We start from the raw sequence: 14,623 nt of genomic DNA on the forward strand, positions 1-14,623 counted from the left end.
ATAGAAGTTGTTGCCCTCAAACTGAGCATATAATTTAAATCTATGTGCTGTCTCTCTCAAATGCATGAAAATAGCAATAAACAGGAGTTGAAAAACCTCTATTGCTTTCCTGTCCAGTCTTTATTCCTAATCTCGTAGCCAGTAGTCAACCAGAGATAGAGAAGGACGGGAGAGGAGAATAAGCAGAAGAGAGGAGAAAATGACAGTGACAGAGAAAGAAAGAAGGAAGGATAGAGAGAAGAAGGAGGCTAAGTAGGAAGAGGAGGGGGTGACATTGCTCCTGGGTTAGTGCTCCAAACGGAGTGCTAAAATCATTTCAGCTCAGATAAAGCTCTGGCCAGTGCCAGGCCGCCCCAGGATATCTACCCTGCTCATCTGCCTCTCCAATGAAACGCCTGCACACAGGGAGCCTTCAGGCTGCCCGCCTGCACACACAAATGTGAACACGCCTGCACACACAGATGCAAATACACACACAGAGTCAGAAATGCACACGGGCACTGCTGTATCACACGTGCACACACTCGCTGGCCTCTCATGGCAAATTTGTCGCAGTGCAGTTTATTTCAGTTGAGGAAGAGAGAGCGACAGAGAGCCCCGGGGTCTCCTTCCTCCTCTGAACCTCCCAAATTAACACCCTGCCACCACCACTCCTCCTCCCAATCACCGCTGCCCACACCCGTTTGAATCATCTATACTTCAGTCCACAAACTCACCCTCGTCCACCCCATTAACCTTCCTCCCGTCCTGCTCTCACCTTCTCATAAACTGCTTTCACCTTGGCCTCAGAAGTCCAGCCTCATGTTTTTGAGTCTGAAAGCATTTCAGTTTACTCACCATCAAGTCATACATGGTGCTCTGGCTTGTCATTCCTGCCGAATGTCAAAACCAATGTTGCGATCTTCATAATATTTCTGGAATGGCTGGACTGGGATAGATTCAGTCGGGGATCAGGGAGGTGATTCCATTGACAAACTATTAAAGTCAAATCAAAGTCGGTTAGACAAATTTTTTTGCCAGTCAAGGCAGTGCATCCAGTGGTCCACTTAATTCCAGTCATTACTAAAGTTTAAATGCATTGAAGCCTTTCTTTTTCACACATTTAACACAATTGTATGTATAATTTAATATATAAAGGTTGAGATTGTGTAAGAAACCTGATGGCTTACATCGTACAACTTCCCAAAAGTAGACTGAACAAAACAAAATGGAATATCTGTGAAATAAAGTTTTCAGCAAACAAGCAAGCTAAAAAGCAAAGCAGCTGCTCAACTGAACATGCAAGCCACCAAACATGTCCTCAGAAAATTGGCCAGTGTGATGTGGGAGCGTGAAACTAAGTGGCCAATCAGGGGCTGGAGTGACTCTGCAGGTAGCCAATCATTGGAGTGGATCAGCACAGCATACTCACTGTATGGCTGCTTTTCATAAGAGGCATAAAACTTTCTGTAGAGCCACTGCAGCACCAAATCAGAAGCTCATATCCTTTTTTCTTACAGAGTTATAATGCAACTAGCTTATAAAAATAACAAGGCAAATTCCTTGTAAGCTAAAAAAAAAAGGCTAAAAAACCTTGTGAGCTTTTCAATATTTCTAATCATCTTTGCTGAATTATGATGAAAACAACTCTCTCCTTTCTTCAGCCATATTTAAACATTAGTCAGCATTCATGCATCAGAAATCATCAATACAGCATCCAGATTGTATCACAAGTGTTGTGATCTGAGGATGAAGGGAATAACATTTGAGCTGAAGTTGATTATGTTGATTATTCAATAAGCCAACTGAATAAACTGAATATCCTTGAGTTTTGGATTGTCGATCAGACACAACGAGCACCCTGTGCTTTAGAAAATTGTAATGGATATTTTTCGCAATTTTCAGACGGATTAAAACCCAAATAGTAAACAGAAATTAGCTGACTTATCAAACATGAACAAACTGATAATAAAAACAATACTTTTTGCAGCCTTAAATAAGATACACTCTCCTTCCCTCAAAAAATAAAGGGGAGAGCTACACCTGAGCAAGGCACACAACCCAGGCATTGCTGAGCAGCTGCTGGACAACACGGAACATTAACAATCCACACAGTTAAAACACATTCTACAGTCAATTTGACAATCTCCCTCAGCAGCACTGTCGTTGTATCCAAAACAGATCTGCAACCTCTTGTTTACTGCCCACACCCTTCCCGTGTTCCCTATAACCTCCCCTCTATATTTCGTCTTCCCCCGTCTCCCTCTCCTCTGCACCTCTTCACAGAGATAGGAAATCTGGGTCTCATGTTTAAGGCATCAGTGCAGTTGTTGGGCAGACTCCTGGAGGCTCTAGAGCTGGTTGATGTGATTTCGGTCTCACTCCTCTGTCCCCCTCTCTCGCCCTGAATATATCCTTTTCTCCCCCAGTCTGCTGCCTCCCTCTTTGAATTTTGATAACTTTGTGATATACGATTCGCAATTGGCCGCTGGTCACGTCTACACCGTCTATGCCTATAGAAGTACAAACACACATAGGGGAAGACATTTTTTTCACCCCAAACTATGCACACTCACATATACTTATGCACCTACCTCAGACTGAGTCATAGTGGAGTGGGTGTAGAGTTTTGTGCTATCATTTCCTCTCAGTCTCTAAATATAACTACAGATGACAGCGTCAGAGGGTCACAGGCCAAAAATTTGTGATGACTGTTTTGTGCTTCTGGCTAATCTAAATAACTAACTACACAAACATGCTGCAGCTATATAGAGAGCCACACCATAGTCCAGAAAGAGACACTAAACTTTTCCTTTTAACCTGGACAAAGGCAGCACATACCGGATCACGCCTTCTGTTCTTACCTTTCAAAATAAAAGCCCTAGACATAGACACTGCAAAAATGTTTGCCAAAGGGAACTCATATTCATTCAGAGTATTTTGTTTAAAGGAAACTAGTTTAGGCTATAAAAACACTTACCATACTGTTACACTTTCCTGGGTCAATAGTGTCCTGGTAGTTGGTTCTCTGCTTGTGCAAATCTATTTGAGCCTTTAATTGAGTGCTGCAACCTTTGCAAATTCACATTGCATATAGCTTTAATGCAAAATATTAGCTACCAATTTACATTTTTGTGCGGTTCATTCATTACATCCCCTGGTGTGTAAAGGCCATAAAGGTGTATTATTTGCGCTACAGACCACATCATTAGATAGAATCCATTACTTCCATTTTTTCTAATCTGAGCTGAGTTTTTTGGAACTCTTTTAGTAAACATGTATCTTATACTATGAGTTAAATTAGCAGAGGTAAGGGGTCAGTTGCGGTCTGAATTCAGCCATGCAGATTGGAAATATATTCATTGTTATTGACATTTAAATTACATTTATGTAAAAGGCTGCCGACACATTTAAAAAAGAAAAGGACGTGGGTGAGCAAACAAAGCATTAAGAAAATACACTGGAAGTACAACTTAACATATTTTGATAAAAATGATTTTATTATAATGCAGAAAAACACAGCATGGACAAAGGTTGCAGACTTACACCAGACCAACCACAACTCCAGGTATCGCTGTTCTTGCCTTCCACATTTATTTATTTGATGATGGGTCTTGTTTGAAAAGTGTTTTCTTTTAAGCGAAGCTCACCCAGGGCACCAATATTTGTTGAAACAACTGGTGTTTTAGATGTCAAATTGGGTGACACTTGCATTAAAATGGCTAGTTGGTTAAAATTTCTAGTATCATCAAACCTCACAGTTGCAGCACTGACAGTTAAACAAAAGTAGAACGGTTTTCACACATATTGTGCAGTTTGGATGTTTGTTTAAAATTAAATTGAAGGTTGCCCCAACGTGGTTAGCAAAGTGCATGTAAAATAAAGAAATACATTAATGTTAATGAAATGCTCAACATTTTATATTGTATATCACTGCTTATTGCTCCTGGATTTTGATATAGGCAAGAAGATTTTGTTTTTTCCATTTCACATAATTTCACATTCAGAGGTTGAAGGCAGGGAGGAGCTCAGTGGCAGCTGTCATGCTTTCTCATATTGTTTTATTCTCTTCCCATGATCCAAGAAACAAGAACCTCTCATCAGTCATTTTTATCTCAGCTGTCCTTTTTCTCTCCTCCCTGCACCCTTTTCTCATTTTCCTTCTCCCTCGCTTCCCTCACTGACTCCGCTCTCCTGACCCTCTCAACCTCCAACTTTTTCCTTTTTTTTCTACTCACACTACCCCAACTCTTCTCCTGCCTCATTTTATTTCTCTGCACTCCCATCTTTCTCTTCTTCAATCACCACCGTCCCCCTCTCTTTCTCATTCTCCCGTCCTAATTGTTTATATACATTAACATTCAAGCAACTAGATAGCTTGGTGCAGGTGACACCCTGTAATTTGACATCCTTGCCTTTCTCCAAGGAAGGAGAGAGATGCAATCTGTGGCAATCTACATTGTGTGTGTGTGTGTGTGTGTGTGTGTGTGTGTGTGTGTGTGTGTGTGTGTGTGGCGTAATCTGGGGTTGTCACACGGCCCCATGCCACTCTCAGTATGCTAATCAATGAATGAAGCTCTGCAAAGCTCTCGTCTGCCAGCTAAACCCCACACCTCAGTGCTGATATGTCTATTAGCCACATGTCAAACTCCCTCTTTGTTTCTGCCTCCTCCTGTCTCTCCCCACATCTCATTCCCTCCCCTCTCATTCGATCGTTCCTCCTCTCTGTAATTCTGCGCCGCTGTGTCTCCCTCTCTCGCTGCCTCCTTCTATTTCTTTCTCTGTACTTTATGTGACTCTCCTCCTGTAACCCTCACTTCCCTGGTGTTCCCTTTACCGCTGAACGATCTCTCTGAGCTCGCAACAGTTTGCGCACCAGATGTAATTTCATCAAGAGTACACTCTCTGCTTCTATTCATTGTTGATGAGAAGTGCAGGCCATGGTGGGATAGGTGGTGAAGGAAGCTTGTTTGTTGATGTTATGTAAACAGAAATACCAGTTATAGCTCGACAACACATTTCTCTTCTTTTTTTGCTTCATATTTGAGTAAAAAAAGTGGATCGCAAACACAAAATTGAAAAGATATATACATTTCCTAGAGTGTCTCACCCACTTTTTTGTGTTTTTTTAAGGGTTGTTATTAAATACAACACTGTATGGAGGTGGGTTCTTGGTCTAAATGATATGTGACGTTAAATAAAATAAGCTGTAATATCAGGTTTGGTGCTTCCACACTGAAGATAATGCTACCTTGGAGCTTCTATCCCTTCAAAGGACTGTATAGATCACTGAAAAAGCATAAAGCATGGCCTTTTTTCGCATGGACTCTCCTTATATGATATTATTATGCATAATAAAATCAATAAAATGACAAAACATACCCTGAAATGATTTAAGACTACAAGTGATAATTTTCCGTAGTAGTGCAAAGATAAGCGGTCCTGCTTTCTGTACATATGGCACTACTTTTATAATATCACTCCTGCTGTATTAGTACTGTCCTCTGCAACAGCAACCAGCACTGAGATGAGATGATATTCAGGAAAGGATCCTGTCATGTAGTCAGACACACTGACAGACAGGTAGAGGTAAGATAAAATGAAACGTAGTCATGCATTTGTCTTAATGCTTTTGCAAGCTTCAAGACGGGATGACAGAGAGACAGACAGAAGGGCGTGGAACCCGGCAGACAAGAAGGCAAGCAGACAGTTATAGGGGCAGTTAGACAGGCAGTCAGCCCTGGCATTTTGCAGCAGATAAGTAAGCTATCAGAGGAGGGGGATAAATAGCAGAGTAAAGATTGGTCCCGGCCCCCTCAGAGAGGAGCGGGGGGCCACAATGCAGGCGTGGTGGGCAGATAGCCCCCTGCTCTCATTATACTCTGCCTAATCCAAAACGATGTTTACTCAGAGAGAGAGAGGGAGAGAGAAGGGCCACGCTTATCGAAGCCCTGCACAGTCCTCCAATCGTGTGTGTGTGTGTGTGTGTGTGTGTGTCTGTGTGTGTCTGTGTGTGTCTGTGTGTGTGTGTGTGTGTGTGTGTGTGTGTGTGTGAACGTGTTAAAATGAGCCTATTCCAATGGAAAAAGGGATCAGGAGTGTCTCCAAGGCAGACTCTGTTGGCTAGAATGTCGATGCTTATCACACATTGCCTGGCTCTTCTGGTGAAAGGCGAATAGGCTATCTAAACTGCCTATTCACAGCATGTGTATTTACCATACCAGCTAGGCAGAATGGTCATCTCATAATTGTCATTGTTATTAACACAATGCAATTAATAGTTCAAGCTTTTATAAAAACCTGACCTAATCTGATTCATCAGAGGATGAAGACCCTTAAAGGTCACAAAGCATTTTCCTTTTTTGATTTTAAAATACTAAAGTAGAAAATGAAATCAATCGTATTGGTTCTTTATACCCATTGACCTGTGTTTACATTGCAGCTTTTTTTTTTCTCTTCAGTGCATCTAAAATACTGAAAGGCCCCTAAAAAGCTTCAGTACCTTTATGCTACCTGGTGTTTTATCTAGAGCCCGACTGATGATTTTTGAGACTGATACTGTAACTAAATGTAGTGATAACCAATATGCCGAATGGAGATCGGATGTAGATTGAGCATTGATTATACATTAATATGACTCATACTCAGTAGGCCTTTTCTAAACCAATAACTATATTAAAGAATATTTAAGATAATTATACATTTTTCTATATTATACACACAGTGTTTTACATATTCAACCAATGAAGTTACAATGAGATGATAACTGGGAAAATAAAGAATAAATAAAACAAAAATAATTATCTCGATAAACATCAATGCTGTATGTTAAGTGTCCTCCTGACTATTTAAATAAAATGAAAAAATATCCTGCAATATCCTCTTTCTAACTCACCCCAAGCATTATTTTCTGTGTTACGTGTTGCATAAAAAAAAAAGTTTCAGCAATAGATAACGATATTGATAGACCTATATCGGCTAATAACATTGGTCAAATTATACATTGGTTTGTTTCTAGTTTTGTCCAAATGGTGTTCAGTTTAGGGCGGAAAAAATGATAATTTTATTATTAATCAGCCAATTATTTTCTTGATAATTGATTAGTCAGTAAACAAACCCAAATAGTTTAATATGATATCAAATGAAAAAAGCAGGAAATCTCCACATTTTGGAGACTGAAAACTGTTATTGTTAAAATAATTTCAATAATCTAATTATTATCATAAAGTAACCATTTTTGTCGTATTGTAGAATGACTTTGCAACAAAAAGCTGTTTTAGAGCAGTACAGCTTTAGTTTTTGTGTGTCCTATACCTCCAATATACATTCTTTTTTTTTTGTCGATTGATTCGGTTTCGTATGAAAATGGAAATTAAAATGTACAGCAGTTTTGAAAACTGTAGTTGATTCAAAATACAGAGTGTAACTGGTAGTGTTACCCTTTACAAAGCACAACTTTTTAGTAAGTATCATAGTGTTTTGTCACAGATTTCACAGTTTCCTTCAACTACTCGTGGAAACACAAACTCGATGCTGTGACCAGATCTCTCGTGCCTCGCTGTGGTGCCATGAACACACAAACACATGCACATACCCCTCACACAATGCACACACTTTTACTCCTGTGCACAATCTTCTTCAATCTGTCTGTCTTTCTCTTTGACTTTCTCACACACACAAACACAGACAAACACACGCGACACACACGTGCACACATCAGCTCCGTGGTCTTGTGAACTGTGTGTACCCTGTCTAGGCTGGCTGGGGTAATCCTGGCCTCCACTAAAGTAGCCGTGTGAGAGGACAGATTGTCAGTTGATCATGGCCAGCCGAGAGCCTTATCCCTTATTGGATCGGCCATGGAGGAGGCTTAGGAATTATCTGAGGCCTCGCTTAATGTGGAGACGGATCACCGCCAGAGAGCCACGGAGCCTGAAGACACGCTGGGTCTAGAGGGTAGAGAGAGACACTGTGTGTGTGTGTGTGTGTGTGTGTGTGTGTGTGTGTGTAACACCAACAGACAGGTGTGTGTTTGTGTGTATCAGTATGTAATAGTAAAAGAGGTGTGTGTGTGTGTGTGTGTGCGTGCTCAAAGCGACATCACGGCCCACTTAACCCCATCTTGACACCTCGCTCTCTCCCCTTCCCTACTCTATTTTTTTGGCCATCCATTGTTATCCTCCTCACCTCCCTCCCTCCCATTCCTCCTCTTCCTCCTTGTCACTCCTCTCCCTGCCTCATTCTCACTGCTCCTCCTTTGCTTTTTCATCTCTGCCCCCTTCTTCTTTCTCCTCTTGCTATCAATTCTTCTGCATTCCTGTAAAATTGTTCCCATGTTCCTCTTTTGTTTTGCGTTCTCCACTCTCGATCATCTCCTTCCTTCTTCTCATCATCCTGCTCCTCCTCTGTCTCCTCTTTTACTCATCCTATCCTTTCTATAGCGCTATACAGGATCATTCTGTCCTCAGCAGGAGGCCCGACAGAGACTGATGAAAGAAGGAGAAAACAGACATTTCATTTTCCAAAGATAAAGGTAACAGAGTGGAATCGCTTGTTTTGTTAAGGAAAAATGTTGACCAGTTCCTCGTATCGCAGAGTCCTCTAGTGTAACTGTGTATACAGCATCAGACAAAAATAATGCATAAAGTATGAAGCATAAATTGTAAAGTGAACACAGCCACCTTATATGTCAATTGACCTTTGTGAAGGTTGTCAGATACATTTTCTAGAATATGTCAGACCTACAGGTACAAGAGACCGTCTGTCTTTTAGCGTTTTAACTATGTGAAGAGTGCTTTAACTTTGTAGACATTTAAACAGTCTGAAAAGCAGCAATCAATACTGCTTTCAGCACAAGCTCACTAGAGCAGATCCTTTTATATTTTAAATGAAAGTGTTCAGGCTGTATATAATTAATTCTTGGTACAGACGGAGTAACAGCCTCGTCTCAAGTACTGTAAGCTTTGCTTGGCTTAGCTCGTGAGTTATTTTACGTTGTGTTTTTATGAATAGTACCGGGATCCCCTTCAGATATTTGAAATAGCCCTTTAGCTAATTCCATCCTCGCTGTGCCTCGGGATCCCTTTCGAAGGACCGGCAAACGTGGGTGGGGAAGAGGATACCCCAATGACCGGGTTACCTTTCTTAGCCTGCTGCCACTGCGGTCCAAACCTGGATAAGCAGCAGAAAGCGGAGGGATGGATGGATAATTCCATCCCTGTGCATGAGATTACTGACAGCTACTGAGGCCAGATTAGCGCTGCCATAAGTCGTGGAGTTCCCAGGGTCATTCTTGGGTCACCAGGATGTGGATGGTTTGAGACTACGACATTACATTCAAAGGGTAGCTGCAACCGAGAAATCTGATTGGTCCTCCAGGCCTCCCACCTCCAGTACTGCTAATATTGTGTGTGAGTTCACAGGAAAGAGGGGTGTCTTTTGGACTTTCTAAGCATGCACATGATCAAGAAAAACATGGACAGCATTGCACTACTCACACTTTGTAGTCAGCTGTAGTGTGTCTTCATCTCATATTATGCCTAGGAAAAGAAGATACATGTTTATATTATATTTTTGTAACATAAATAAATACATTTTTCATATGTAGATAAATAGTCCATAACCTGTATTTTTATTCACACTTAAGAGCAAAGATGGATGATTTAATATTATTATTTAATATATATATATATATATATATATATATATATATATATATATATATATATATACACACACACACATATATATACACACATATATGTGTGTGTATGTATGTATGTATATATATGTATGTATATGTATGTATATATATATAAGTATGTATATGTATGTATATATATATTAACACAAAAAACTTACTCTTCAAATGTTCATTTAATTTTCTAGTAAAGTCAATTAAAACACAAACATATACTTTGGCTTTTTTTTGCCTGAGAAATCAAATTATATACTGATTAATACTTTAAATTGGTGTGTCATATCAAATAAAATGAGACCTTTTTACTTTTTGTATGTTTCACAGATTTTAAGTGATTCCCAAACTAACCGTAGGAACCCAGCGGCAAGTGAACAGTGTGTCTAGCACACAACCCAAATAAGCTTCACATATGGTTTTGGAGGGAACACCACTGGCAAGGTTGAGTGCCTGGGACCAATAACTATATTAAGCTGATACACGCACACCTACACTGCTTCCTTTCCTCATCTAGTAATTGAAGGTGAGAAATAATTTCATTATCCTCAGGAAGAGTAATCTGCTCTCTACTTCTGATCCCTTCATTTCCTACAGTGCACCTCGACCTGGGAGGCGCACACACACACACACACACACACACATACAGGCACCACATACTTATCACACATGCATGCACACACATACACAAACACACAGACACACTCACACACACATAGTTCCTATCACCCTGGGCTATTAATGTTATTGGAGTTGGGGATTAACCATCAGATTCACATATGCTTTACAAAGCTTTATTACTTAGAGCTGTCTGTCTTTTTCTCCCTCACACACATGTTCACACACTCTCTCACACACACACAGGCACATAACTTTGTATTAGAGAAAATAAATCTGGTGTTTGGTGTGGGCACCAGTGTGTAGATAGGAACTCAGCAGGAAAGCATTGTGAGAAATATCTGGTTTAGAACTTTTAAATGATTAGTACTGGGCTGGACTCTTAGCGCAGCATTGTTTTTCTTGATTTCATATATGGCTTTAAGGCATCAAACATGTACAGATGAACAGTCCCTTTGGAGTGTGAAGACACCCCAAAAGGAACAGGAAACGTCCCCTGAAACCTTCTCCTCCAGCTTCAGACACTACTTTGGTTGCCACTCATGACTTGTGCATATTTTTTCTTCTTCTGCTTGTGCTGTTGAGTGGCAGCTCACACTCAGTTTAATGTTGCATTACCACCCTCTACTGTTCATCTGCCCAAGATGTTTTGGATGATGTCAAGTGTCATGATGACACACATCTGTGCACACAGAGGGGAGGGGCTAAAACTGACATTTCACAGGGCAAAGGTGTGTGCTGGGACACCATTACATTTCATGTAAACACACAATCATAAGGGGAGGGTTCAAAGGTTTTAGGGGGGAAGGGAAGAATTAGGATGCAGCTTGAGACACAAAGGACCTCACATAACATTTATTCTGGAGCATAGACAGGGGCTGAAGCTGCTCCAGCCTGTGCTCAGTCCTGCTGAAGAACAGGGCTTTATATCATGTGTTCCTGCCTGCCTACTGGAACTGAATGTAATTTTCCTTTTTTTTTTTGTTAAGTCAATGCAAGTTGTACATAAGGCTTTGTTCTGCACCTGCTTTTACCCTGGTCAAAGCCAAATACCACTTTGACAAGAGCATCTAAAATCTAAATCATGGAAAATCGTCTTGATAAATGTAAAGATCAGTTGTTTTCATGTCTAGTTTGATGCTTTTTTAATCTTGATTATATGTTATTCAAGCTATTTACTAATGGAAATTTGATATGAGAGTGTTGTCTCAGTGTTGCTAATATGTACTTTATTGTCCAGCCCTAACTTAAAAAAAGTCATTTTTTCTCATTAAAGGACAAGGGTGGCGATAGTTTATATTTGTCTTGTTGTCACCAAATTTTAGCAAAGACCAAAACGAACAATGAGCCAAGTAGTATTTTTTTCAGTTTTCTTCAATACAACAGCATTGAACTGTAGTTTATTTGGTGTCAATCTCCCACACACCATTCTGCTGCTCTAAATTTTTGATGATTGCAAGAAAATTGCAAGAAAGTTGGGATGCTTTGTGAAGCGTAAATAAAAACAACTACATCAAATTCAGAATGAATGTGAGTATTTGCAAAATACAAAAACATACTCATTACTAATTCAAATGTAGGTCACAATGCAAATCATTGCATTCTGTTTTGATTACAGAAACTTTTGCCTTCAGAAGTAACAACTAGATGTGAGGGTCAGAGCCAAAGAAAAGGTGTGAAAAGTCTTGATCGTTGGACTAATGCATTTTGAACTGTTAATGATTGACAATAAAATGTTTTTAAAAACATCAGGCATATCCTTTAAACACTGTAAAGCGACAAACAACACATCTTGAAATGATTTCCAGCGTTGCACTTCATGTAGTATACCATTACTATACTTAACAATGTGCCAGTTGACAGTATAAAGTTTCCCGTACTGTGCTGTGTGACAAGCGCCTGGCTGAAGGGGAATAACAGATGAAATTTAAAATGTCACCTTATTTAAGCTTTACATGTCTTGACACTCTCTAGACGCACAGTATAGCTACTCTGGCTGTCATTGTATTTGTGTGTGTGTGTGTGTGTGTGTGTGTGTGTGTGTGTGTGTGCTGTCAGGCCAAGACGTAGAAAGCATGTTTTTTTTTCTAATGGGGAAAAGGAATATTTGGACATTTTATCAATAGGCATTATTAAATCCTGCTTGCTTGAGCTAATCTTGGCGGACCGGAGCGAGGGGAAAGAGAGAGAGCGAGAGAGAGAGGGAGAGTGAGAGAGATAGACACAGAGAGGGAAAGTGAGAGAGCAGTGATGTCTGCCCCATGAGGTGAAGAGAGACCGCCTGTAAGCCGCTTATTATATCGACTACCACCTTTTCTCTCTCCTCCTCTCAACCTCCCACCCTCCCCAGTTTTCTCTCGTTACCTCGCTCATTTTCTATCTCTGTCTCCCTTCCTCGCTTGCTTTCTCCAACTTATTCTATATCCCCTCATTCTCTTTTCTCAACAACTCCTTCATATAAACACACACGCAGATGCATGTGCGCACACAAACACACACAGGCGGCACCAAGCCGAACCTTCTTGTTCAAAGCCAGAAGCGAAAAGCTGAAGTTTTATTCAAATGAATGTTTACTTCTTCTACTGCCAATGTGTGTGTTTGGCTGTGTGTGTGTGTGTGTGTGTGTGTGTGTGTGTGTGTGTGTGGAGAGAGAGAGTGAGAGAGAGAGAGAGAGAGAAGGAAAATAGCACCAAGTATGCAAGTGTGTGTGCGTCAGTGTGTGTTACATGCACGGCAGAAGGAGAAGGGCTGACAGTAGGTGATAAGCCAGACAGGCCTGCACGCTGTGATTATCACCCACCGGACCCCCTGTCACACACACACACACACACACACACACACACACACACACACACATACACAGTGCCCAATGAGAGAGTGTGTTGCAAGGATTTAGGATAGACAGACGGACAGACAGACAAACAGAGACAGAGAAGCCTTGGATCACAGGCAAGGTGGAAACCACAAGAGAAGCAAATGAACACAGACTGGAAAATACAATGCATCCAATTATGTTTCACCGCACACTCATTGTTTTTATATCAATATGAAGGTGTTTTGATGTTGAGACACTGGAATCAAAGCACTCTGTCACATTAGTGATGCTATAAATGCCTTCAAATAAAGATCTGTCGCTGAAATGGATAAAGCATAACTTAATGACTGAGTCTCTAACTGTCTGTTGGTCTCTCCCTGCCTCAGGTGTGTGGCCGTCTGAAGAAGTGATGGCTCATTACTGTCTGCAGAAACGCCACATGTTCAAGTGAGTAACACCTCTCTTTCAACCTGCTCATTCCATTGTCAAAAGACTCAACTGTTTCACCAAGAAACAAACCTGTTGTCATGACTAACTTAAGATAACTTAAGGTCCAAGACCAGGTCCAGTCCAGTCCGAGTCAAGATCAAGTCCCATTCAAGACCATACTATCCAAAATAGTGTCTTTTCAATGCTAATATAGTGATTAAAGAGATCAAATGGAAAGAAAAACTTTGTTTATAAACCATATTGATCCATCTTCTAACATCCAATTTCAACACATCATGCTGATAGAGCAACCCAAACAGGCAACGCTGTGTTCAACCGATACTGAACCGGGAACAACTTGACCAACAGACAAGTGCAAGACTTCAAAAAACTAGTCTCAAGATCAGAATTGAGACTGAAACCATCCTCAAGTACTAGAGTCCTGCCAAGAAAACAAGGACTAATAACTGTGATTAATTACATAGATCAGGATCTAATTTTTTTTCTCTTAAAAGTTGGAGATGAGTCAGTATTATAATTCATTCAACTATGGGGTTTTAATTATTCTTTGACAGTTTGAAAAGATATTTTCCTCTTAAATATTCATGATCATAAACAAATTAGGCATTCAGAAAGATGTTTGGCCGCATGTAATGACCCTTTTTGATTTCCCCAAAACACCTTGCTGCATGACAGGAAATCACTTTATGATACAAATAAGTAAGAGGGCCATTATTCTTCTTGTGCAAACTTATTGAAATCATTGCATCAGTTGCAATAACAGAAGGGGAAACGGTAGATAAAGGTTGTTGGCTCCCTTTAACTTAAATCTGACCTGCAGTGAATGCCTAGCACTTGTGTCATTCTGTACCTTTCCATGCCACGCTGTGTTGTCCTGTGTTGCTCTTTCCCCTGCTCTCGTCTGCTGAGCACCGGCCTGCCCTGCGGCACGGGGCTGAAAAGCACCCAGGCACCTTTGATTTCCACTCAAGGTGGAACGTCACCCTTTGATTTCCTGTTTTAACATTCAAGAGGCGGGAGGCGAGGAAGAGAGGGGTATTGATCAGAGCGGTGTAGTGAAGGTCAGC

General features: G+C 40.6%; 1 protein-coding gene across 1 annotated transcript in view; it reads left to right on the top strand.

The window, feature by feature from the left end:
* camkmt (calmodulin-lysine N-methyltransferase) overlaps nt 1-14,623 on the top strand; it is a 115,104-nt gene that overhangs the window by 67,839 nt on the left and 32,642 nt on the right. Inside the window, exon 5 of the mRNA XM_059359040.1 lies at nt 13,493-13,553. Coding sequence (XP_059215023.1) covers nt 13,493-13,553 — 61 coding nt within the window. The remainder of the gene's footprint in view (nt 1-13,492; nt 13,554-14,623) is intronic.

This window comes from Centropristis striata, chromosome 20 (genome assembly GCF_030273125.1).
Source record: "Centropristis striata isolate RG_2023a ecotype Rhode Island chromosome 20, C.striata_1.0, whole genome shotgun sequence".
Taxonomy (NCBI): domain Eukaryota; kingdom Metazoa; phylum Chordata; class Actinopteri; order Perciformes; family Serranidae; genus Centropristis; species Centropristis striata.